The sequence below is a fragment of the Nicotiana tabacum genome, chromosome 10, assembly GCF_000715075.1.
Source record: "Nicotiana tabacum cultivar K326 chromosome 10, ASM71507v2, whole genome shotgun sequence".
Lineage (NCBI taxonomy): Eukaryota > Viridiplantae > Streptophyta > Magnoliopsida > Solanales > Solanaceae > Nicotiana > Nicotiana tabacum.
In genome coordinates, this window is record NC_134089.1 from 58,023,811 (window position 1) to 58,051,263 (window position 27,453).

Here is a 27,453-nt window from a genome sequence, read left to right on the forward strand (position 1 = left end):
CTGAAGCACTCACCTCGAGAGGGTATATCGAAGACTCATCACAACGTACCTCGAGGCAACATGAAAATCGACGACCGCCATAGAAAGGCGGGAAAGCTCCTAAGTACACGTGGTTAGAGCTGACCAGGTCTGCAAGAATAGTACAAATCCGTATTAAGCCATTATACAGCTGTACCAATAATATTTCCTCATTATTATTAGACATATACTATGTTGGGATTCCCCTTCCTATATAAAGGGTACCCTTGTCATTTTGTAAGATATATGAATATTGAATACAATAGAACATTCTCTGCTTTTCTTGCCTAAACGTGCTCAACAATTGCTCTACAGATTCATTACTTGTTCATTTATTATTCCTTTATTGTTCTTCATTTATTGCCCATTCTTAACCGCAAAAGGCTATCTTCGAGGCCTTTCTTCATCAATCGTTCGTTGCTAACTGCCCTAATTAGACCTCGAGCCCCCCTGTTCCAGCCAGCTCGAGGCCCAGTCTTGCGGCAACACTGGTTTGCATATCTTATTCTCTTTACTTACACTTAGCATCTATTGCCTAACAACTAGTATGAAAATAAATTACATATTTTTAGAACCACAAAATCAAATATAATTGTTAATACCATTTTTAAGGTAAACAGATGGTATTATGTACTCCCTCCGATCCACAATAAGTGACCAATTTACTTTTGACACGCCTATTAAAAGAATACTAAATTCTATACAAAAATAACTAGTATTGTTAAACTACCTTTAATTAAATATTTAATGTGAGGAATAAGAATTTCCATTTCTTCGCAATTGGATTGCAAAAATGTAAGAATTACAATTTGTTTTCTATGAATTACAATTTGTTTGGGAATGGATTCCAGCAAACGTAGGGACCCGGATCCGATTAGGAAGACACGTCAGTCCGCCAAGCTACAACGGTGTCGACGGTGTGAACCGGAACTATCACATTCCCATAGCAGGAAATTGAAGGAAGCTTCGTAAAATTGTATTTTGTAGGATAAATACGTGTAAATGCAAACCAAAAAGTATATGTAACTCATACTTCACTCCTCCGCAACTGCCGTTCTGTTTTTTCCTCCCCTTTCATATATATATATATATATATATATATATATATATATATATATCCATATTTCCCACTCTGAGAATTGCTATTATTAGCACCATCTCTTCCTCAGATTCTCCTACTGAGGTGGAAGGAAGATCTTCTTTCTTCTCCAATTTGCTGGGTAACTTCTTAGCTCAGTTTTAAATAAAGGGTTTTTGGATGTCCGACTTTTTTTGCTTTCATTTGTACCATTTGATTGATTTCATTTGATAAATCATATACTTCAAACCCATCTCAATTAAATTTAACTTTTACACTTCACTTTTAAATGCTGGCATCTTGCTATTCGTATTACTAATATTGCCCGTGGGCCCGGCCCGAGTGTGTTGATATTACTTCTAAAACTTGCATTTTTATGGAATGTTTTGGTTTTTTTTGTCTTCCTAACTACTTGTTCATCGCTAAGAGGATTTGAATTTTACTTCTAAACCTAGTAACTGCTTAGTGTGAAGTTTTCCTTCCATCTTAGAGGATTTACCATTCCTCCAGCTGATAGTGGATAGATCTTTAGCTGCAATCAATTATTTTGTATTTTGAATCTTCAAAAGCTTGTTATTTTGTCAGAGGATTAGGAGGATGTTTTGAACTGATTAAGCTGCAAGCCAGTGTCATCGTGGTGATAACGTGATGGGAGTATCTGATTGTCTCAAAGTTGAGTTTTGGAGATCCACAGGAGGGATGATTTGGTTGGCTCTGTTGGTGTTGCTATTATCACAAGTGAATGGAAAGGGAGCAGCGGAAGCTTCTAATTACTTAGTCGGGCTTGGAAGCTATGATATTACTGGGCCGGCTGCTGATGTCAACATGATGGGATATGCTAACATGGAACAGATTGCATCAGGCATCCACTTCAGATTGCGAGCCCGTACCTTCATTGTAGCTGAACCTCAGGGGAGGCGTGTTGCTTTTGTGAACCTTGATGCTTGCATGGCCTCGCAGCTTGTAACCATCAAAGTTCTTGAGAGATTGAAGGCTAGGTACTCATGCCCTCCTTAACTGAATCTGTCAAGCATGAGAAGATGCAAAAACTTAACATCTTGTTATGTTAACTGGATTCAGTTTCATGCTTGATAGTGTAATGAGCACTATTCTTGTTTGATTACAAATTTTTGTGGCATCTTCTGCTTTTGCAGGTATGGGAACCTTTACACAGAACAAAATGTTGCTATTAGTGGGATTCACACCCATGCTGGCCCTGGTGGTTATCTACAATATGTAGTGTATATTGTAACATCTCTTGGTTTTGTCCGTCAATCTTTTGATGCTCTAGTTGATGGGATTGAGCAAAGTATCATACAAGCTCATGAAAACCTCCGACCTGGATCAATATTTGTCAATAAAGGTAAGATGATGTTGATTTCTTCTGTATCTTTTGCTGGATAATGAGACATGGGTTGCAGCTTTAGTTTTCTTCTATTACATCTTAACAATTGTTCATCATGTGTCATTTTACTTTTTGTTCTGATGGTTGGTTGCTGTCCTCTTAGTTGTTTATTGCATGCTGTTTATGCTATTATGTAACGGATAAGTGCTGCCAGGAGAAAGTATATTGGGTAAACATACTGTTTACCTACTTGAATTAGCATGCTGATATTTGGTCTTTTCTTTGATCTTATCCGTCTGGACTATGGTGTTTTTTAAAAAAATATCTGTTACTGTTATATTTATTGCTAGTATTATTTAATCAGCTTTTTTTAGTGGATGGGTTGTGTGCATTTGACTAAATTGCTCAAATACTGTGTCTTTGCTTCTGCTTGTGTTCTTTTCAAGTTTTACACCAGTAAAAAAAAAACTATATATTCCATAGCAGAAACTCTAACAGTTCTTGGGTTATTAACAAGTTCTTCTCAGCATTATACTAATTCAGTTTTGGCTGTCAGGGGAGCTACTGGATGCTGGTGTGAATCGTAGCCCTAGTGCTTATTTGAATAACCCTGCTGGGGAACGTAGTAAATATAAGTATGATGTTGACAAAGAAATGACCCTTTTAAAGTTTGTTGATGATGAATGGGGTCCAGTAGGCAGCTTTAATTGGTTTGCAACTCATGGAACTTCTATGAGTCGAACTAACTCTTTGATTAGTGGGGATAACAAAGGAGCTGCTGCACGGTTTATGGAAGATTGGTTCGATCAGAAAAGTACTGAAATGTCAAACTTTAACATATCTAAAGTGCGTGAACTTCCCCGAAGAGTCTCAAACATCATACCAACTGTTCATGGAAAGCGTAAGTGATCTTTCCCTTTCCATATTACGAATTATCTCAGTAGAGCTAAAGTGCTGAATTGTAATTACTAGTAATTATACTTAGATTGCACTTTCCTCTGAGAATTTTGCACCTTTTATGTGAATCACTTGGGTTTGATTTCCTTTAAACCACAATATTATCTGGATTAACATTAACCTTGGAATTGTTTGACATGAGCTATTCTAGTCTCAATATTGAAGTAATCAAACACATTGTAACACGATTTAACTTAGTTTCCTGTCCTTAGCTGTCTTTTTTTTTTTGATAGGTAAAAGGAAATTTTATTGATAAACTGAATGGGAACAGCCAATACAAAGCAGAGAATCCAATTAATTCTAAAGGATTCCTAAGAGTCTAAAATTACATCCGAATCATTTTCAAAAACAGCAGTGCACCAACTTTTCAAATAATGGATACATCTGTTTGTAACTAAATAAACATTTTCCTCCTTTCTATCAAAGCATCTTCGGTTTCTTCAAGCCAAATGCTCCACGTTATGCACAATGGAATGGTCATCCATATCTTTAGAAAGCTCAACAACAACAAGTTTAACCTTCTTACCCTCAGAATAGTTGTGGCAGTCAGAGAGGCTTCAATTTTTCTCTCCTAATTAAGGTATACGTCTGGATCTCTTGTTTCCTTGAAAGATGGTATCTTCATCTTGATGCTACTAATGTTGTCATCCTCAACTCTAGCTCGTGGTTCCCTTCTTCTTTGATGAATTTCTTCAAACACATCCTCAAAGTCGCCAAACTTATCCTCCCCTTGTTGGGCATTAGGAGCTCGAACAACTTGTCTCCTAACTTGAGACCTTGGGTTTCGATTGACCCTCCTTAAGTCATCTATATTAACAGGGTTTGCCCTCCTTAGCTCAGCTATGGTGGCGTTCATCTCCGCCATTTTATGTGAACATCATTCGGATTGATGTACCATGTTATTCAAGTTAACATTGTTTTCCCCCTTAATATCGCCAACACGTAGGGTCAATCTCTCATCTTCGCTACCATCGTCTTCTTTCCATTCGGCATACTGTAAGTTCAACTTTTCAAGTTGTTGAGGCATAGCTCGTCTCCTTTCTTCATAACTACCTTTCTGTTTGAGACATCTTGAACAAAGATTAGAAGAAATATGTATCTCTTAAGTTTGGCTTTTTCTCAAATATGTATCTCACCTCTCTTGCCTTTTTTCACTCAAAGCAATTCTTGCTCGTTAATCTTTAGATTTATTAATCAACCTTACTAGTCATAACCCGTAGTGATAAGAATAAGAAGTTAGAAAAAAAAAGGAAAGGAAAGTGAAAGACCAAACCTAGAAAGAATAGGAATTGGTTAATAAGAAAAGAAAAAGGAAAGAATTTAAGAAACCCATAACCCAAAAGAATAAGGAAGAAGTTACTTTAATCCTCAAGAATTATGATTCAATCTTCTTGTTTCCTTTCTTGACTTGGAAACCAAATGACACTTGAACTCTCAAAGTAATTGAGCAATAACACTTTTGATTTTCTTTTTTTGGCGGATATTTTAATTTGTTTTTTTTTTATTTGTTCAAGAACCTCCCATGATTATTAAGATTGAAATCTTGGTTACCCGATGCTCTGATACCACTTGATAACATCTCATTAGGGTCCAAGAATTACTAAAGGAAAAATAAAGAAAATCATGAAACGTGCGGAAGCTAGAAGAAAAAAAAGAAACGAAAAAAAGACTGAAATTAAAAATAGATTGAATTCAAGAAAGAGTTTCTAAAATTTAAGAGATCTATTCTTGATGTTGAATCCTAACAACACCAATTAGCTAACGAAAAACTAACCGCCTCTGATAGAAAATTAAAGACAAGTGTAGATTGTGAAACCCGATCCTTTAGAATAACAAGAACAACAATAAACCTAAATCTATCACCTTTCTTGAGTACCTAGAAGTGATCTAAGATTTCGGAAAGAGTTTAATCTTGCCACTGAAGTTGAGTCTGGAAGGTTAAGAATAAATCCAAGAGTAGCGGCACACAAGAGTGCAAGAAGAACCTCCAATTTTTATTGATGATAGTCTGTAATAATCCCTTGGGTAGGTTATACAGGGGGATGAGGAGATCGATGAAGATGTCGCGCACCGTATTGGGGTGGGGTGGATGTAAAAGAGGTTAGCATCTGGAGTCCTATGTGACAAGAAGGTGTCATTGAGGCTCAAAGGTAAGTTCTATAGAGCGGTGTTAGACCAGTCATGTTGTATGGGACAGACTGTTGGCCGGTTAACAACTCGCATATCCAGAGGATGAAAGTAGCAGAAATAAGGATGTTGAGGTGGATGTGCGGGCACACTAGGATGGATAAGCTTAGGAATGAAGATATTCGGGAGAAGATGAGCGCGACCCTGATGGATGACAAGATGCGGGAAGCTAGGCTCAGATGGTTCGGGCACGTGTGGAGGAGAAGTCCAACGCCCCAGTAAGGAGATGTGAGCGGTGAGCTTTGACAAGTATAAGAAGAGGTAGAGAGCGGCCCAAGAAGTATTTGGAAGAGGTGATCAGGCAGGACTTGGCGAGGCTTCGGATTTTCGAGGATATGGCCCTTGATAGGAAAGATTGGAGGTCTAGCATTAGGGTCGTAGGATAGGGGATAACAGAGCTCTTTGCTACTTTGTACCGGGTGAGAGGCTAGTTTGACATGGTTGTGTCCTAGAGTGCTAGTGATTATTGCCGTGTTCATACTTCTCTTTCACTTTTCATAGTATCGAGCCTTTCTTACGTGCTACTGTTATTGTTTTTCATCTATTTTCTGGTACTTTTAATTCTGTTATTATTTCTATGCTTTCTGCTGCTTGTACTTATATGTTGTCTTTTTCATATGCTTGAGCCAAAGGTCTATCGGAAACAGCCTTTCTACCCCTTGGGTTAAGGGTAAGGTCTGCGTATACTCTACCATCCCCATACCCCACCACTTGTGGGATTTTACTGGGTTGTTGTTGTTGTTGATAGCCCGTAATAATCTAAGTTTAAAAACAATCTATCTTTAAAAACAAAGAAGACACCTCTTATATAGGTAGGAGGGGGTCACGAAATTAAGTCTAAAAAAAAGGAAATACAGTCCTAAACTACTTCGGATAACAAGTCCAACTACATTAGGAAAAGGAAAAACACTAGAAAACAAAAACCAAGTCAATCTTGCAAAGTAAGTCCAACAATCTTAGGAAAATGAAAAAATAACCTTAACTACCTAGGAAAGCAATAAAGCTAGTAACAAAATATATGAAAATAAGTTAAAAACCAATTTAGGATATGATCTTGAAAGTCCCAAACCAATCTTGGACAGGATCTTGAAAATTTTGGAAATCTTCAAGACAACTTGCAAGCAATTTGGCACCAACTTCTAGCATGCTCAATGTACCCTTCTTGTGCAGGAAGTACGTCCTTTTTAAGTTCTAAACATGTGGCTTCAGGTAGGACTTTTTGGGCTGCAAGTTTGGACACATTTTAGGTGCCAAATTGATCCAAAAATGGATTGGTTTGGACCTTCTTCAAAGGATGTCTCTTGGGCTCCAATCAATCTCTTCATGGACATGAATTTGGGACATAAAATAATTGTAACACCTAGCTGATTCATGTCCTTTATCCTTGAGCTCTTCCTCCCAATTAACAACTTGTTTATGTGCACTTGAAGTCCAGTGACCTTGTTTTGGAACTCTTTAGCTTGAGATCTTGTTAAAGGCCATATTTGAGATTCCAAACCTTCGTCCTTGTCCTTGAATAGAGTCGAAAATTCTAGGATGCTTCATTTCCTTCCATTATATCCTTTCTCTAGCTAAGTCTGCATTAGTTTCAAGAATTTGTAGATCTTCTGAGACAACTTTTTTTCACGTAATTTTAGGTCTACTCCTTCCCCTTTTAACACCTTCAACTCTGTACTATTTTTTTTTGATAAGGCTTCAATCACCGTACTTTCACACAATGTTGTCAAAGGCTCATTTAAGGCGCGTTTAAGCCCTAAAGCTCAAAAAAGCTCAGGGAGGGCGCTTTGCCTCGCTTAAGTTGCGCTTCAGTGTAGGCAAGGCACCACGACATGCCCCTTATTGCCCATGAGTTCTATCTTGAATGGAGCAATGCTAGATTACAATTATAATCGACAAATAAGTGTATTAGTTGTTGAGAAAAACAATATGAATGAATTTGTTACTTTTCTCTTGAATTACGTGATTCTTCGTGATACACGATTACCTTGTCTTGACTGGCGATTTTCTCTCTCCCATTTCTTTATCCCCGAAATTTCCCCAGCCTTAACGGCCACTCCCATACCCGCCGGCGACCACTCTCCAGGTAAGTCCCCCCCTCGCATCCCATCTCTCTTCTCCAATCTCTCACTACCCCCACCCCCTTCTGTTATCTCTCTCATAACCCCCCCTCTCATCCCCGGTTGGTTCTTCACCCCACTGCCGGAGCGACGCCGGTGGATGTCTGAGCGCCCTCTCTGTTCCTAGTTCTCTGGAACACTGCTCTCCCCATCTCTGGTCATCTCCCCTTCTTTTTCTTCTTCTATCCCCGCCCCCCTTCCCCAAGGAAAACCACAAAGATTTTGTATTGGAGCTCCGACGACCTTTCGGGTTTGGTCCTTTTCGATAGCGGGTTTCCTCGAAAACAGAATTGTCAACACCAGTGGTAGCGGTGACAGCCCTTCTGGTTTTTGGGTCGTGGTATATCTTGTGTTTTCAGGGAAGTTCGCGAACTTGTTGAAGACAAGTTGGACGCACGAGCACTAGCAAAGGAGAGCAACCTGGACGAGCGTCATCAAAGGGTGGTGGGAAGCAGTGCGTGAGCATACAACTACATCAAGTACAGCCAGTCAACACAGGTTTGGTTCTCGGGAGTTGGTACCTCCTGTTCTACAGTTTCCCTTTTGGTGTTAGCTAAATTGCTGTCACTTTAGTTCACAATAGTTCATTCATTCTACAAGTGTACTTGCAGTGACTTGTCTCCTTCTAGTTTGATTCGTTGGCCGTTGGGCACTAGCGAGCCCTCTTTAGATTGGCAGTAGGGGTAAGTGGCTGTAGTCTGGGATGATAGATTAAGGGCATGTCCTCGTGTGGGGCAGAGTGTGGGGCCGGGGTCAGGGTGTGGGACGGGAGGTAGGGGAGGTAGAAGGGGCAAGGGAGCCTATAGGTTGAGAATCGGGTCATGGAACATAGGTTCACTGACGAGTAAGTCCATAGAGTTGGCAAAGATCCTCCAGAAGAGGAAGATTAATATAGCGTATGTCCAGGAGACTAGGTGGGTTGGATCGAGGGCGAGAAACGCGGATGGATATAAGTTGTGGTACTCTGGAGTCCATAGGGGTAAGAATGGAGTGGGTATCCTGGTTGATAGCCAGCTTAGAGAGTCGGTGGTTGAGGTCAGAAGGGTGAATGATAGACTAATGACTATTAAATTGGTGGTGGTGAGTGTACTTTAAATGTCATTAGCGCGTATGCACCGCAAGTTGGTTTGAATGAGGAGATTAAAAGGCGTTTTTGGGAGGGGTTGGATGACATCGTTCGTAGTATTCCGCCTTCCGAGAGGTCATTCATAGGAGGAGATTTCAATGGTCATATTGGAGCGTCCGCAGGTGGTTATACTGAGGTACATGGCGGCTTTGGTTTCGGGGAGCGGAACGGAGGGGGCACTTCGCTGTTGGACTTTGCCAAGGCATTCGATCTACTGATTGCAAACTCAAGTTTTCCAAAGCGGGAGGAGCATTTGGTTACTTACCAAAGTTCGGTGGCGAAGACTCAGATTGACTATCTCCTCCTTCGGAGATGCGACAGAAGGTTGTGCGAGGATTGCAAAGTTATCCCAGGTGAGACCCTTGCAACGCAACATAGGCTTTTGGTGATGGACATTGGTATTATGATAAAGAGGAAGAAAAGGTCAGTACGAGGCCGCCCGAGGATTAAGTGGGGCGCCTTGACTGAGGATAAAGCCCAGGAGTTGGCAGGAAGGTTATCGGCAATGGGAGCTTGGAGAAGTAGTGGGGACGCAAACACTATGTGGTCGACGACGGCAGACTGATAAGGAAGGCGGCGGGAGAGGTGTTAGGGATATTTTCTGGACGCACTGGTGGCCACAAAGGAGACTGGTGGTGGAATGCCGGTGTCCAAGGTAAAGTGGAGGCGGCTTACCTGCGATTAGTAGGGAGCACTGGCGAGGAGAAGAGAGCGAACAGAGAGAGATATATGGTTGCTAGGAAGGAGGCGAAGGTGGCAGTAACGGAGGCTAAGACAGCAGCTTTTGCCCGTCTATATGAGGAACTAAGGAACAAAGGCGGGGAGAAGTTATTCCGACTCGCAAAGGTGAGAGAGGACGACTCGGGATCTGGACCAAGTGAGGTGCATAAAAGATGATGACGACAAAGTTTTGATGGGGGAGGATCAGATTAAAAGGAGATGACAGACCTACTTTCATAGACTTCTAAATGAAGAAGGGGATCAGGATATTGTACTAGGTGAATTGAGGAATGCCGACAGCCCCCATGAATTAAGTTATTGTAGGGACATTGAGGTCGATGAGGTCATGGGGGCAATGCGTAAGATGAGGAGGGGCAGAGCTACCGGGCCAGACGAAATTCCGGTTGAACTTTGGAGAGGTGTGGGTAGAGCAGGCTTGGAATGGCTTACTGGGTTGTTTAATGTTATATTCAAGACTAATAGGATGCCTGAAGAGTGGAGGTGGAGTACAATGGTTCCGTTGTATAAGAACAAAGGCGATATCTAGAGCTGTAACAACTATAGGGGTATCAAATTACTGAGTCATACCATGAAAGTCTGGGAGAGAGTGGTAGAAATGAGAGTGCGAAGGACGGTGTCTATTTCAGATAACCAGTTTGGGTTCATGCCGGGGCGATCTACCATAGAAGCTATCCACCTTATTAGGAGGATGGTGGAACAATACAGGGATAAGAAGAAGGATCTCCACATGGTGTTTATCGATCTAGAGAAAACGTACGATAGGGTACCTAGGAAGGTCTTATGGAGCTGCTTAGAGGCTAAAGGGGTCCCGGTTGCATACATTAGGGTGATTAAAGACATGTATGATGGAGCTAAGACTCGGGTTAGGACAGTAGGAGGCGACTCCGAGCATTTTCCGGTTGTTACGGGGTTGCACCAAGGGTCGGCGTTCAGCCCTTTCCTATTTGCCCTGGTGATGGATGCCATAACGCATAATATTCAAGGGGAGGTGCCATGGTGCATGCTATTTGCTGATGACATAGTCCTAATTGACGAGACACGGCGCGACGTCAATGAGAGGCTAGAGGTTTGGAGACAGGCCTTTGAGTCTAAAGGTTTCAGGTTAAGCAGGACGAAGACGGAATACCTCGAGTGCAAATTTGGGGACGAGCCGACGGACGCGGGAGTAGAAGTGAGGCTTGACTCTCAAGTCATACCTAAGAGGGGTAGTTTCAAGTACCTTGGGTCAGTTATTCAGGGGATCGGGGAGATCGACGAGGATGTCACACACCGTATAGGGGTGGGGTGGATGAAGTGGAAGTTAGCGACGGGAGTTCTGTGTGACAAGAAAGTGCCACCGTTACTAAAAGGTGAGTCTTATAGAGCAGTAGTTAGACCTGCCATGTTGTACGGTACCGAGTGTTGGCCGATTAAGAAATTACACATCCAGAAGATGCAAGTAGCAGAGATGAGGATGTTGAGGTGGATGTGCGGGCATACAAGGATGGATAAGATTAGGAATGAAGATATTCGAAAGAGGGTGGACGTGGCCCCCATAGAGGACAAGATGCGGGAAGCACGACTTAGATAGTTCGGGCACATTCAGAGCAGGAGCACTGATGCACCTGTGAGGAGGTGTGAGCGATTGGCGGTGGTGGGTACGAGAAGAGGTAGAGGGAGACCTAAGAAGTATTAGGGAGAGGTGATCAAGCGGGACATGGCGCGACTTAGGATTACTGAGGACATGGCCCTAGACAGGGAATTGTGGAGGTCGAACATTAAGGTTGAAGGTTAGGGGGAAGTTGTGAATATTTCTACAGCGTACTAGAGTGAGCCTAGCCAGTTAGGAGTTGGGCTTAGGATGCTACTGGTCAGCTACTGATGCAGGGCTTTATGCGCTGGGTATTAGTTTACCTTCCATCTCGCTCGTATTTACTATATTCTCTTATATTGTTGTTATTTTGCTATTTTAGGCTCCTTTATGTTATGTTATGTATTTTATGGTATTTTATTATGAGTCTACCGATGATACTAATATATCGTCACTTGGTGCTTTCTAGAGCTGAGGGTCTCCTGGAAACAGCCTCTCTACCCCTCGGGGTAGGGGTAAGGTCTGCGTACATACTACCCTCCCCAGACCCCACTTGTGGGATTATACTGGGCTGTTGTTGTCTCTTGAATTACGTATATATTTTTATTTTTTTCTTGCGTTACGCCTTATTTTAACTAAAGCCCCCACTTAAATTGCGCTTTGCGCTTAAAACCCAATTGACCTAGAGCGCATTTTAGAGCATTTCGCCTTTGACAACATTGCTTTCACACCTATGGAGCTGTGCATATGTAGGCCGAGGCAGGATATGACCAAAACCATCTTGTGAGAAGACACATGAGAAAATATGATATATTGATATTGTATGTGATGCAATACAAGAGGTGCTATTTATAGCTACTCTATATAAAGGGGATACTACTCCTATTCCAATGTGGGACAATTACATAGCTATCTCTAACACTCCCCTCAAGCCGGAGCATATAAATCATATGTACCGAGCTTGTTACATATATAATCAATGCGAGGACTAGTGAGGGACTTGGTGAAAATATCTGCAAGTTGATCATTCGATCTCACAAACTTCGTAGTAATATCTCCTGAGAGTATCTTTTCTCTGACGAAGTGACAATCAATCTCAATGTGTTTAGTTCTCTCATGAAACACCGGATTTGATGCAATATGAAGTGCAACTTGATTATCGCACACAAGTTCCATCCGACTGATTTCACCAAATTTCAGCTCCTTGAGCAATTGTTTGGTCCAGACTAGTTCACATGTTGTCATAGCCATTGCTCGGTATTCTGCTTCTGCACTAGACTGAGCAACTACATTCTGTTTCTTACTTTTCCAGGACACCAAATTTCCTCATACTAAAACACAATATCCAGACGTAGAACGTCTATCAGAAGGTGATCCTGCCCAATCAGCATCCGAGTACCTAATGATCTGCTCATGACCTCGATCCTCAAACAGTAATCCTTTACCTGGAGCCGATTTTATATACCGGATAATGCGGACAACTGCATCCCAATGACTATCACAGGGAGAATTTATAAACTGACTTACAACACTCACAGGATAAGAAATGTAGGGCCTAGTCACTGTGAGATAATTTAATTTACCAACCAGCCGCCTATAGCTTGCAGGATCGCTAAGCGGCTCCCCCTGTCCAAGCAGAAGTTTAGAATTCGGATCCATCGGCGTGTCAACAGGTCTGCAACCTGTCATCCCTGTTTCCTCAAGAATGTCTAACACATATTTCCTTTGAGAAATAACAATACCTGTGCTAGATTGAGCAACCTCAATACCTAGAAAGTACTTCAATCTGCCTAGATCCTTAGTTTGAAAGTGCTGGAAGAGATGCTGTTTCAGATTAGTAATACCATCCTGATCATTGCCCGTAATAACAATATCATCAACATAGACTACCAGATAAATACATAGACTTGAAGCAGAGTGGCAATAAAACACAGAGTGATTAGCTTCACTACGAGTCATGCCAAACTCCTGGATAACCGTGCTGAACTTACCAAACCAGGCTCGAGGAGACTGCTTTAGACCATAAAGTGACCGACGCAAGCGACATACAAGGCCACGAGACTCCCCTGAGCAATAAAACCAGGTGGTTGCTCCATATAAACCTCATCCTCAAGATCACCATGAAGAAAGACATTCTTAATGTCCAACTGATAGAGGGGCCAATGACGAACTGCAACCATGGATAGAAAAAGGCGAACTGATGCCACTTTAGCCACTGGAGAGAAGGTATCACTGTAATCTAGCCCAAATATTTGAGTGTATCCTTTGGCAACAAGACGTGCCTTAAGTCGATCAATCTGGCCATCGGGACCAACTTTGACTGCATAAACCCAACGACAACCAACGGTAGATTTACCTGAAGGAAGAGGAACAAGCTCCCATGTACCACTTGTATGTAAAGCAGACATCTCGTCACTCATAGCCTGTCGCCATCCTAGATGAGACAATGCTTCACCTGTAGACTTAGGGATGGAAACCGAGGACAATGAAGATATAAAAGCATAATGGGGAGATGATAGACGATGATAACTCAAACCAACATAATGAGGATTAGGGTTTAGTGTGGTCCGTATACCTTTTCGAAGTGCAATCGGTGTACTAGGAGCAAGATCCGCAGTAGGAGTCGTGTCAGGTGCAGGACGAGAATCGGATGGGCCTGATGTAGGGCGCGAACGACGATGATAAGTCAAGAGTGGTGTTCCTGTGGCTGGGGAACTAGGAGGGATAACACTGGACTCCTCAAAAGTTGGTATGGGTGAAACCTCTGTGGTTGAAGGTGGAGGAGGATTACTAAACTCCTCAAAAGTCGGTATAGGTAAGACCTCAGATATGTCATGGTGGTCAACAGAAGTGACATCAGTTGTGAAGAAAGGTTTAGACTCGAAAAATGTGACGTCAGCTGACATAAGGTACCTATGAAGATCAGGTGACTGGGGAAACAATATTGAATGTGGAATCTGACCCTTGATGGGAGATGAAGGCATCCTATTAATCAAATAACAAGCTGTGAGAATTGCATCGCCTCAAAAACGCAGCGGAACACGAGACTCAATTAGAAGTGTGCGAACAGTCTCAATAAGGTGCCTATTCTTTCTTTCTGCAACCCCATTTTGCTGAGGGGTATAAGGACAAGATGTCTGATGAATAATTCCATGAGAAGACATAAACTGTTGAAACTGAGAAGATACATATTCTTAGGCATTATCACTGCGAAAAATGCGGATAAAGACACCAAATTGGTTTTTGATTTCAGCACAAAAACTCTGGAATATAGAGAATAACTCAGAACGATCTTTCATTAAGAAAAGCCAAGTACATCTTGAGTAATCATCAATAAAGCTAACAAAATAACGAAATCCCAAGGTTGAACTGACTCTACTAGGACCCCATATATCAGAATGAACCAAGGAGAAAACAGACTCTGCATGACTCTCAACACTACGCGTAAAAGAAGCTCGGGTATGTTTCCCAAGCTGACACGACTCACAATCTAATCTAGACAAACTGGATAAACTAGGCACCATCTTTTGAAGTTTGGATAAACTCGGATGTCCTAAACGTTTGTGGATTAGATCTGGAGGATCTGTAACTAGATTAGATTAAGGTAGTAAAGACCTTCTGATTCACGACCTGTACCAATTGTCCGTCCCGTACTGCGGTCCTGCATAATAAAAGAATCATCAATAAAATATATACCACAATTGAGGGCACGAGTCAAACGACTAACAGATGCAAGACTAAAAGGACAACCAGGAACATAAAGAACGGAATCTAGGGTGATAGAAGACAATGGGTTGGCTTGTCCAACTCCTTGTGCCTTAGTTTGACATCCATTGGCTAAAGTAACAGTAGGAAGAGACTGTGAATATACAATATTCGACAAAAGTGATTTATTACCAGAAATATGATCAGAAGCGCCTGAGTCCATGACCCATGGTCCAAGAGTACTAGACCGGGAAACACAAGCAAAAGAATTACCAGCAATATGAGTGTCAGTCTGGGCAACTGAGGCTACTTGTGGAGATGTTTGCTTACTTGCTCGATACTGAAGGAGCTCATTATATTCTTCTTTAGATACAGAAAAGCCCTGGTTACCTGTAGTCTCGCTCTGAGCAACGTAGGCATTTTTGGGTGGACGGCCATTTAAGGAATAACACATTTCGCGAGTGTGTCCAAGTTTGTGACAATAAGAACACTTGGGTCTAGATCTCCCAAAACGACCGCCTCCTCGTCTATTCTCCATAGCTTGAAATGCCCGAACATCCACTGTCTGGGATGCAAGAACAGAGGAATCAAGTATCTGTGATGAAATCACTGGGTGACTTGGTGCTGCAGCAAGGCGAAGTAATCGAGAGAATAATTCATCAACTGTAGGGACAGTCGAACTCGCCAAAATCTGGTCTCGTACTGAATCAAGATCATGAGGAAGTCCAGCGAGTGTTAGAACTAGAAACATTTTCTGTCGCTGCTCTTGTTGTTTTGACACACTAGCAGAAACTGGCATCAATGTCTCAAATTCCTCCATGACTGCCTGTACCTGACCCAAGTAAGTAGACATATCTAATTCTTGCTTCTTTAAGTTTGTCATCCGTGATATCACATCATAGAAGCGAGATATATCATTAGTGTATAACGTACGAGCCTTTGCCCAAACCAAATAACATGTCTGGAATGGCCGAAACAAAGGCATCAACTTAGAATCAATAGAACGCCACAAGATGCTACATAATTGAGCATCAATTTTTGCCCAAAGCGCTATCGCCTTTTCATCTCCTTCGCTAGACTGTTTAATCAGATGATCTTGCACACCTTGACCTTTACACCACAACTCGACAGATGAAGCCCAAGCTAAGTAGTTTGAACCTCCCATTAAAGGTTCCGAGGTAATCATAACATTAGAGTTTCCAGAACTCATGCTTTTAGACCCAAAAACATCAATTCCCAAAGACATCTTGTAAATTATTACCAAATAAGAGAAATAATCAACTGTAATCCACTGAAAATAGAGTAAGGAACACTGAACCAGAATAGTAAACTACTGTAGCAGTTGGAAAGTTACTGTTGCAGTCGGAAAATATTCAAAGTGGTCGGAATGAAATAAAAACAGTAGGAGTAGGGTCGGAATTACCAGAAGACCCAACTGTTCTGAAGGAACTTTTTCAAAAAATGGCCGGAAGTCAACTTTTTGAAATCAGTATTCACGCCGGAAAAATAAAAAAGTGGTCGGAATTTGGTGTAACCTGGATGGGTAGGCTCGGAATTGCAAGGGAAACAATCTGTCCTGAAGAGTCGTCGCCAAAAAATGGCCGGAAGGTGGCCCACGCAACGTTGGAACTTCGCCGGAAAATTTTCTTTGGACAGCTACAGTACCGCCGGAGATTTTCACTGGGATTTGGTCGCCGGACAGTGACTACTCTTGTGGTAGTGTTGGATTTTGTGCACAACACTGACCGAGACAAAGCAGACGCAAAACAACTTTGAAAGTCGCCGGAAAAAAAGGGTTCCGGTGACTGATTTTACTTCCCGGAATCGCTGGAATTTATGCACAGCGATAAATCTCTCACGATAGCTCTGATACCATGTGCGAAGGCACGAGAGAAAATATGATATATTGATATTGTATGTGATGCAATACAAGAGGTGCTATTTATAGCTACTCTATACAAAGGGGATACTACTCCTATTCCAATGTGGGACAATTACATAGCTATCTCTAACACATCTCTAGTGACCTCTCATTTTATCCTCAATTCGTACTACTTGCACCTTCATCTTGTTTATTCTTGTATGATCGCACATCCATCTTAGCATCCGCATCTTTGCAACACTCATCTTATGAATATGTTGGATTTTAACGGCCCAACATTTACTGCCATATAACATTGTAGGTCTTATTGCTATTTGGGATAGATAGAATAATGTAAATAAGAGCAAGCCCAGAAGCAAAAAATACTATATTGCTGGTGAAGATGTTGAGAAAGTTAATCGTTTCAAGACACTCGTTAATCAGATTTTAACAACATGCAGATCATGAGCTACTAGAACTTGCTGCTTCTTTCCAGTCTTCTCCAGGTAAGCCAGTCACCAGGTTGATGAGTGTAGCCAGACGTGTCAGGAGTGCCTTCAGGTTGGCTGATAGGCCGAGATTTGTTTCTGCTTTTTGTCAAACCAACTGTGGTGACGTCAGTCCCAATGTGCTCGGTGCGTTCTGCATAGACACAGGGCTGCCTTGTGACTTCAATCATAGTACTTGTGGTGGAAAGAACGAGTTATGTTATGGTCGAGGACCAGGGTATGTGTTAATCTATTACTTTTGTTTAGGAAAATTTCCATCTTTGCGTAGTCCTATTTTGGTATTTTGAGCATAATACCATACTTTGCTTATGTGGCAGATACCCAGATGAATTTGAGAGTACACGCATCATTGGGGAGAGGCAATTTAAAAAAGCTGTGGAGCTTTTCAATAAAGCAACAGAGCAAGTAAAGGGGAAGGTTGACTTTCGTCACACCTATGTGGACTTCTCCAATCTCGAGGTGACAATTCCAAAAGAAGGTGCTGGTATTGAGACGGCTAAAACCTGTCCTGCTGCAATGGGGTTTGCATTTGCTGCCGGTACAACTGATGGACCTGGAGCATTTGATTTTCAGCAGGGAGATGACAAGGTATTGAAAAAGAATTCTCTTCTTTATTTGACCTATATCAATCAGAGTGAATGATCTTATTTTATGTTTGCTCATCTTCTGGAATTTTTTTTCAGGGAAATGTTTTTTGGAGGTTGGTGCGGAACTTGCTTAAAAAACCAGGCAGTGAACAAATAAAGTGTCAACATCCCAAGCCCATTTTGCTTGATACTGGTGAAATGAAGGAGCCCTATGATTGGGCAGTAAGCAGCTTTCTTCTTCTTTCCCATACTTTGTAAAATATTTAACAAATATCTGTTCTTCTGCCTCAAGTTTCTATGGGTAAAATACTTGTGTGCTTGTGGTTTCAAGCTAAATTGAATACTTATCTTTTTGTCAGGAAGGGTTTCCTATTAAGTTGCTAAAGCAGTGCCTGATTCAAAAAACATTGTTCAGAATCTCAATTATGTTAAAATCCTTTAGCATTATAGAACACATATTGCTTGCTCTATTGTTCACATTTCAAAATTTGAGGGCACAAGCAGAAATTTGTTTATTATCCTACCACTATCAGTTGACAACTTAGCCTGTACAACTTGAAATCCATAAACTCTGTTGCTTTACCCTTTTAATCTCACTCCAACCATATGCACGTGCACATATAGAGGAGAGAGGGAGAAATAATTGTACCGTCTGTATTTCCTGCTAATGATGAGAAGGTTTGGACTCAGTACTGTTGCTAAGTGAGTAAAAGAAACATTTGGAGTTTGATAAAAGAAAGAGTGAGGGGCTGTCCTGCTCAACAAGATGGTATTTTATGAATTGCTGGTAACACATGATTCATTTGTCTTGCTAATTACTTGCCATACTTGGTCTTTTGGCTTCAACACTTGGAACAATTGCTAAATGAGCAAACCACCTACTACAATACAAGAAGCCTTCTACATGATTTCCTGTTCATAATGTTCAATGATCAGTTCCTTTGTCCTTTTTTTTGCAGCCTTCAATACTTCCTGTTCAGATTCTAACAATAGGGCAGCTGGTTATTCTCAGTGTACCTGGAGGTATCAACCAATGCTTCGAATCTCTTTTCTCATTGGGTTTTCTTTAGACATAACTCGAACTAGCAAGAATGCTTATATGGTTTAGTTTCCCAGTTCCTTACCTTGAACTGATTACATACTGAACATGTTTTTCCGCCTCGTTTTGGTTCCATCAGCTACCATATAATTATTTACTGTATGTTGAATGAGTAACCCTTACAAGTGATCTTTAGTAGGTTCCTCTGAACTTAATTCTGTCCTTTCCATTAAATGCTGACTCTCTGTGGGCGCTGCATACTGTAATGAAGTAATTCTCGATGACTCACATCTCTATGAAAAATATCCCCACTAAGGAATAAAATCTCACCATGGGTGAAAATGAAAAGTAATAAAATGAATCAGAAAATTGATGATAGTGATATTATCAATCTTCAAAGAGAAGGAACTCTGCGGCGCATGCTTGTTACGCGGCGCCGTGGCGCCTTCCTGATGTTCTTTGGAAGGGCAACGTAAGGCTAAGCAACCGATGTCAGTGTGGTTGCTGTCCGCCAATGAGGTCCCCTCCGCATGCTAGACTAGATTGTCAGTGCCGTGCGGGAAAACCAATGTCACGAGCAATTGCGGAAGCTGAGAGAGAATTGGGTTTTGAATGATGATGATGATTTTATTGATGAATGAAAGCTGATTACAAAAGATGCGGTGTCGCGGGAGAGAGACACCAGTACAGAAAATTGATTGCTTGAAAATGTTTGATTGCTTGATTCCCCCTAATAATGCTTAAAAAAAATAAACCAAAGTTACATGACTTGTCCTAATAAAGCTGTAGAAGCACACTGAATGAAAATGATGTAAACTATCCTATAATTACAATGAAAAGGACTTAGTTTATTACAATGTAGAAACAAGTCCGATGGCGGCAACTTTGTCTTGCGGTTCAGGGTCTGCGCGCTTGGTGCTGTTGGCGCGCGCGACACTTGTTGTGTTTGCCTGAGGCTGGGCGCTGGTGTTTGGCATCAGGGTCTGTGCGCGAGGCGCTGCTGGAATGGGCCTGCAGCTGGGCGCTGACGAGGCATCCGGATCTGCGCGCGCGACATTCTCAGTGTGCGCGACGCTGTTGTCATTGACCAGCTGCTGGGCGCTGGCAAGAGGCATCGGTGGGGCGACAGAGGCGCATGCGCGCTTGTCACTTGGCAGCCAAGACCACGTGGCCGACCATGGCGCTCGGCATTGTGAGGCTTGCTAGGTCGCCATGGGGCGCGGCCAAGGGGTCATGGGGCGTGTCTGGAAAGCAGCCCATGACATTCTCCCCCACCTGAGTTGGCGCCGTCCTCGGAGCGTTATGATGATGATGATGATGATTCTGGTGGTTTTTGGTTGGGAGGTCTGTGCCCCTCTGTTCTTTGAGCTTGTTGTTGTAGCGATGTAATGATTTCATGCGGCTGACATGGAAAACTGGATGGATCTTTCACGAGGATGGAGTTTTCACTTGATATGTGGATTTCACAATGCGTTTTTCAATGGGTAGGGGCCCGATGTATTTTTGTTGCAGGCGAGGGTCATGGGTCCTCTCTGCAAACAAGTATCGCTTTGGGATGCATAGCATTACTTTGTCCCCTGCTTGATGTTGGGCAAAGCAAAGATTTTGTTCAGTGAATCTTTTTGCCCGCTCTTGGGCTCTGACGAGATAGCTCCGCACTATCCCCATATTGCGCTCCTATTCGCTCGAGAAGTTAGCACCTCGAGGAGATTTTGGCATGGTAGATGCATTCACTGTTTGCAGGAGGAGCGGTTGCTGTCCGGTAGCAATTTCAAAAGGGCTTTTGTTTGTGTGATGGCTCTTTTGAGAATTGAAACACAGTTGAGCAGCATCCAAGAGCTTCACCCAATGCTTCTGTGATCTGGTTGCAAAGTTGCGGAGATATTCCTCCAGCATGTCATCGAACCGGTCTGTCTGGCCTCCGATGGTGGATGGATGTCTGAGTTGTGACTCAATGTTGACCCAAAGCACCTGAAGAGATGGGTCCAAAAGTTGCTAGTGAAGCGTGAGTCGCGCCTACTAACAATGTCTTTGGGCAAGCCCCAATGTTTGACAATGTGCGAGAAGAAGAGTCGAGCTGTATCTTCTGCTGAGATGTTTTGTGGGGCTGCTATGAATGTTGCATAGTTTGAAAACTGATCTATGACAACCAAGATGGATGCAAGATTACCAACTTGGGGCAATCCCGTGATGAATCTGAGGGAAACACTTTCCCATGGTCTCTGTGGGACATGTAATGGCTGCAAGGGTCCCGTCTGTGATGAATGATTTGACTTGTCCTTGTGGCATGGCTGACAAGTCTTCACACGCCGAGGGGCGTCACCAGTTTTTTGAGGCCGATGACATGATGGCTAATTGTTGCTGCGAAGGGTAGCCGGAACCAGGGGTTCATGTTTGTTGACTACCTTCTCCAACTGCATGGCCGAGATGTTTCCAGCGGCCATCTTTATGGGAATGCATGGTATGGTGCAGGGCTTGGCCCCGTTTTCCCCCATCATCAGGAGCATGTTGGCATATGGTACCAATATGGTGTTGGTTTGCCTCATGAACTCCAAACCCACTATGATGTCGAAGTCATCTATGATTGCTACGCGCAGGTCGATGCTTCCTTTGTATGGGCCAAGTTTCACTGGGACATTTGTAGCTGTTCCACCCAATGTCTGGGGTGGCGAGTTGATAGCCTTGACGCAGCCTTTGCTCTTTTGCACAACTAGACCTAGGCACTCTACCTGAGTTGAAGCCAAGTAGTTGTGGGTAGCGCCCGTGTCTATCAAGGCGTGAAGGGCTTGCCGTTCACTTTCAATTCGACGAACATTAGGGTCCTCACTTGTTTAGGAGGCCTCTCGTCCATCTTTTCCTTCCGTTTCTTGGTGATTGGGACTGAGATTTTCTTAGGACATGCACTGGTCCCCGCTAAGGCATGTGGGATGGAGCCAACAATTGCATTGAAGGCGCCTACCTGGTCTTCTTCTGATGAGTCTGATTCATCTGACTCATCCTCGACAGTTCGATGAGCTTTGATCTTTACGTTTGGGCATTCATTGTTCCAATGTGCCCCGCCGCAATGACAGCATTCTGAGGGAGGCTTTCTCGCCTGATTGTTGTTGATGAATGCAGCACTGTTGCTACTGGAGGGAGGAGTCTTAGTTTTGGATGCACTCCGATCTCCCCCACTTTTGCTTGGGCTACCATTGCTTGGATGGTTCCCATTGAATCCCCCTCGGACAGGCGGTTGGGGCCTGTCGTTCTGAGTTCCCAAGTGATAATCGCCAAGGCATTCTGCAGCTTGAATGGCCTTGGGTAGGGTGTCTACCCGTTGTCTCTGTAGTTCCATACGGGCATGAGCTTTCAAACCTTCTATGAATGCGAAGAGTTTGTCTTTGTCCCCCATAGCATGAGTGCGGAGAATTCGTGCACGTACTCCTGCACTGACTTGGTGTGGCGGAGCTCCCGTAGCCTTCTCCTTGCGTTGTATTCCACATTTTCGGTGAAGAACTGTAGGCGTATGGCTGCCTTCAATTCATCCCATGTCTGGAGCGTATCTTCACCGGCCTTGATGGCTTCGTATTTGACCCGCCACCAAAGTTTGGCATCGCCCTGAAGATACATGGCAGCAGTTGCTGCCCTTTTGGATTCTTCCAAATAGCCCACGACATCGAAGTATTGTTCGATGTCGAAGATGAAATTTTCCACTTCTTTAGCATCCCAGGATCCGTCGTATGGCTTTGGCTCCGGTATCTTAAGTTTTTGTGGAATGGGGGTGAGGTTTGCTGCACCCCTGATGTGGTTGTCGCCTCCTCGAAGTAGGCTCTGTAGGGCAGCATTGACAACGTTGAGCTGGCCTGTCAAGTCGTCTATGGTTTGCTGCATGGCAGTTAGTCTGTCTGTCTCTTGTTCCCGATGGGCTAAATCGTCGGCACGCTCCTGTTGGAGGTCCTCAAATTTGCCATGAATATTGGCAGTTTCAATGGCTGCCATTTGTCGGTCATCCTCAGAGTCACGACTGATGTTTGCAATGTCATTTTCCGCCTGCCGCATTCTGCGGTCCAGGTCGTCCAACCTTTGCACTAGGTTGTTGTTTTGATCAGGCACCATATCCACGATGGGTCGTAATCGGTCAACCGTCTCTTCTAGGGGTGCTAGGCGCTCCCCATGATTCACCATGGTCAGAAATGGTGATGATGGCAAATGTGTTCCCTCGTCCGATGTCGAGCCTAGGCTCTGATACCAACTGTTACGCGGCGCCTTCCTGATGTTCTTTGGAAGGGCAACGTAAGGCTAAGCAACCGATGTCAGTGCGGTTGTTGTCCGCCAATAAGGTCCCCACCGCACGCTAGACTAGATTGTCAGTGCCGTGCGGGAAAACCAATGTCACGAGCAATTGCGGAAGCTGAGAGAGAATTGGGTTTTGAATGATGATGATGATTTTATTGATGAATGAAAGCTGATTACAAAAGATGCGGTGTCGAGGGGGAGAGACACCAGTACAGAAATTGATTGCTTGAAAATGTTTGATTGCTTGATCCCCCCTAATAATGCTTAAAAAAAACAAACCAAAGTTACATAACTTGTCCTAATAAAGCTGTAGAAGCACACTGAATGAAAATGATGTAAATTATCCTATAATTACAATGAAAAAGATTTAGTTTATTACAATGTAGAAACAAGTCCGATGGCAACAACTTTGTCTTGCGGGTCAGGGTCTGCGCGCGCGCGCCGTTTGCCTGAGGCTGGGCGCTGATGCTTGGCATCAAGGTCTGTGCACGAGGCGCTGCTGGACTGGGCCTGCAGCTGGGCGCTGGCGAGGCATCCGGATCTGCGCGCGCGGCATTGTCAGTGCGTGCGGCGCTGTTGTCATTGGCCAGCTGCTGGGCGCTGGCGAGAGGCATCGGTGGGGCGACAGAGGCGCATGCGCGCTTGTCACTTGGCACAGCCAAGACCACGGGGCCGACCATGGCGCTAGGCATTGTGAGGCTTGCTAGGCCGCCATGGAGCGCGGCCAAGGGGTCATGGGGCGTGTCTGGAAAGCAGCCCATGACATTATCCTCGGAAGAACAACCCTCACTGTGTAGATGCTTGGAATCCTCTTGTGGTTGCCGCTTCATCGACATTATATAAGTCTATAAAAGGGAAAGAAAGCAGCACTTTCACGCTTAATGAAATTCCATAAGATGAAGCTACGTGGCGGCGGCACCGAAATGGAAGATGATAACCATGGAGTATTTGTATTTGTATTGGTATTGGTATTGGTATTGGTATTGGTATTGGTAATTGTTAGGATGATACTACAGCTAGGCAAGGCAACTAATAAATTAAGCAAAAAGGGCCAGCCACGTGTATTTTTTAAGATGGGACCAAGCCATTTAATGGGGTGGGGGCAAATATGATCCAAAAGTGTGATGGTAGGGGTAGTTATACTAAGAAATTGTAAAGAAGGGTAGATATAGCTTATTTCCGACCATAGAGGGGGTGTCATCTAAGAAATTGAAACGAAGGGCAAGTATAGCTTATTTCTGACAGTAGAGGGGGTAAATTTGACATTTTTCCGATAAAATAGTGCATTTATCATCCTTGAAATTTCTGCCAAATTGTTCAGCATCACCTACGGCATCTAGAAAGAAAGATGTTTTTCTGGTGATTTCTTATGCAGCAGATTCTTAGATTTCTTCTCACACTTGACATAAATCTTCCTTTTATACACACAACAGAATTCAGTACCATGGCAGGAAGACGTCTGCGAGATGCTGTGAAGATGGTGCTCACAAGTGGGGGTACCAAGGAGTTTGATAGCAATATTCATGTTGTGATAGCTGGGTTGACTAATACATATTCGCAATATATAACGACCTTTGAGGAGTACCAGATACAGAGATATGAGGTCAGTTGATTAGATAATATAGTACATTATATTATAAATGTTCAGAGGAAGTCTTGTATAATTGCACATTAGTACAGCCTTCTATACTCGTACATTGCTAAACCTAAAGTAAGTGAACCCTCTATCCCCATCCGATTTGAAGAATCAAGTAAAAAATAAAAGGAATTGGTATCCCATAAAGTAAGGTTGTAAATACAGTCAACAATAAAACTGACTCCAATGATATCTATTCACAATGAGATTAAGCACAAGGAAAATGGATTTTCTTGTGTGGCAAATAAAACGTCTATGATTATCATTTCATAAAAAAGCTTCTTTATACGGCACACTCCTATGACTACGCCTTGATGCTCTTCAAACTCTGAAATCTAGGTTCGTCATTTTAGTTGCAATCGCTCTCTGCTGCTAGCTTATTTCCCCCAGTCTTATTAGGCATAGTCTGTCAATATATCTGGAGAAGATCTCTGAGGAGTTGATTTGTTATCAGAATGTTTGTGGTTTTAGCAACACCAAAAATTTGTTTTTCTGCTTTTCTCTTCTGAAATTAGGTCATTATGGCAAAAAATTAGAGAATCTCTTTTGACATGTTAATATCATCTGTCGGTTGTCTCTTGGAACTAGCATTTCAAATGTACAATAAGTTGCTGTACTGTTGATCTTAACTTTGTGAAATTTTTTTAGGGTGCGTCTACACTGTATGGTCCATATACACTTAGCGCTTACATCCAACAGTTCAAGACTCTAGCAGCTGCTCTCATCACAGGACAGACCTTGCAAGCAGGCCCTCAACCCCCTAATTTGCTAGGAAAGCAGATAGGCTTGTTGCCTCCAGTTGTAATGGATGCGACACCACTTGGTTCCAAATTTGGGGATTTAATTACCGATGTTCCTCAAAGCTCCGCCTTCAAGAGGGGTGACCTTGTCACTGTTTCTTTTTGGTCAGCATGCCCCAGAAATGATCTCATGACTGAGGGTACATTTGCTCTTGTTGAGATTCTTCAAGGAAAGGATACTTGGGTTCCTGCTTATGATGATGATGACTTCTGCCTTCGCTTTATATGGTCAAGACCTGCTAAACTCAGCACTCGAAGTAAGGCGACAATCGAATGGAGAATACCGGATTTAGCTGCTTCAGGTGTATATAGAATCAGGCATTTTGGTGCTGCAAAGGCTCTTTTGGGTTCAGTTAAGCATTTTACAGGTTCATCTAGTGCTTTTGTGGTCGCCTGAAAAGAACCTTGGGGAATTTTCTACGTCATCCAAATTATGTGGTTTCAAATATTACTACTGTATAATTATAATAAGAGACGAACCATTTGTTGTCTTCCAACCATTTCCATTGGTTTTCATGAACCAGCTTGGTAGTTTCGACTTCTACTACATCTTCAGTACTATAGTTTCGACAAGTACTCGGAGTTTTTACCATTTTGTCTCTTGTTTTTTTATCTTGAGGAGAAATTAAGCGACCTGGCTCTTCTAACCAAAATTCTCTTTTGCACTTCATCCTCGACCTGTTACAGAAGAAGTTGTATGCACCATGTGAAGCTTGAAAATGCTATATTGATGGCTACAATGATGAGAAAGGCAATGTAGTATTTAACTTATAAATACTAGCTAGGAGACTTACGGGTATCTTTTAGCGGAAGCTGATTGTCTGTTTCAACCACGGCTTGAATTGCCGGTCTATTCAAAGTGAAAAATTCATTGGTTTCAACAATCTAAATATCCCCTCAGAGATGCAAAGAGTTTTCTTCATAAATCGTAGCGTCGTTATCTAAAATGGAAAAGTGTTGTCTTTTCCAAAAATATATATATGTATATATATATATATATATATATATATATATATATATATATATATATATATATATATATATATATATATATATATATATATATATATATATATATATATTAGGTTTTAGGAGGAGGACTAGCTAATGGGCTAAGGGGCCAATTAGCACCCGTTTTGGGTGGACCCAACCCAATGGCTTTTTCCAACATCTCTTACTTACACATAAGAAAATGCTCTAGCTCCACCAACCCAAAGAAAACATACTCTCCTTTTAAATTCTGTTGCATCATTTCATACTAGATAAATAGACCGTGCGACCAGCATACTATGAGAGCATGTTGCTATACATCTATTAGAAATATATAGCTTTTCGTCGTCATGAAAATCTTCAAGTCGATCATACAAAGTATGCTCAGTTCCCTAGATCACTTGAATTACATCGATACATTTTCAAAACCTCATGTATCATAGTTTTTTGTATTCACAATCATGACCCATAAGTCATAACCGGTACTAGCAAACACTACGAAATGAGATTCCATCAGTAATCTTCCTCTTCTCATGAGTTTGTCAACTTGAATTCAATTCGCTTTTCTTGTCATGTTCCGCCAAACCGAATCTCTCATGGTCATTTGGTAGCATACTAAGATAGCGAATATCGAATCAAGTTGTCAGCCACTGATAGGAGTCGTGAGGGAACTCAATTTGGGATCTCACACAACAATAAGTCGAGATAAAACTTATGTTAACCCTTTTGGTCGACATTTACACACATGGTATGAAAACATGTGCTACAACATTTTCTCCTTTCCCATGGACCATATGTTTTTATCTTACAAGATAATGCTGTACAGATGATGTTCAGATACCATACATATTTGAACTAAATTCCTTGATCTACTCAATAAATACGAACTCACATCTGGCCTCTTAAGATAGA

At 42.4% G+C, this 27,453-nt stretch overlaps 1 protein-coding gene across 2 annotated transcripts; it reads left to right on the forward strand.

Annotated features, from left to right (window-relative positions):
- Positions 1-874: 874 nt before the first annotated feature.
- On the forward strand, positions 875-26,048 carry LOC107777774 (neutral ceramidase 2). 2 transcript variants are annotated; one of them, XM_016597903.2, is made up of 10 exons: positions 875-1,238; positions 1,682-2,094; positions 2,251-2,459; positions 2,998-3,342; positions 17,167-17,431; positions 17,532-17,802; positions 17,898-18,023; positions 18,761-18,824; positions 24,549-24,718; positions 25,400-26,048. In XM_016597903.2, exons 2-10 carry the CDS (start codon positions 1,745-1,747, stop codon positions 25,946-25,948), a joined length of 2,349 nt encoding a protein of 782 aa, XP_016453389.2. In that variant the 5' UTR covers positions 875-1,238; positions 1,682-1,744; the 3' UTR covers positions 25,949-26,048. The 2 variants fall into 2 exon arrangements, with proteins under 2 accessions (XP_016453389.2, XP_016453390.2); XM_016597904.2 differs by having other exon boundaries at positions 1,035-1,238; positions 1,666-2,094.
- Positions 26,049-27,453: the final 1,405 nt, after the last annotated feature.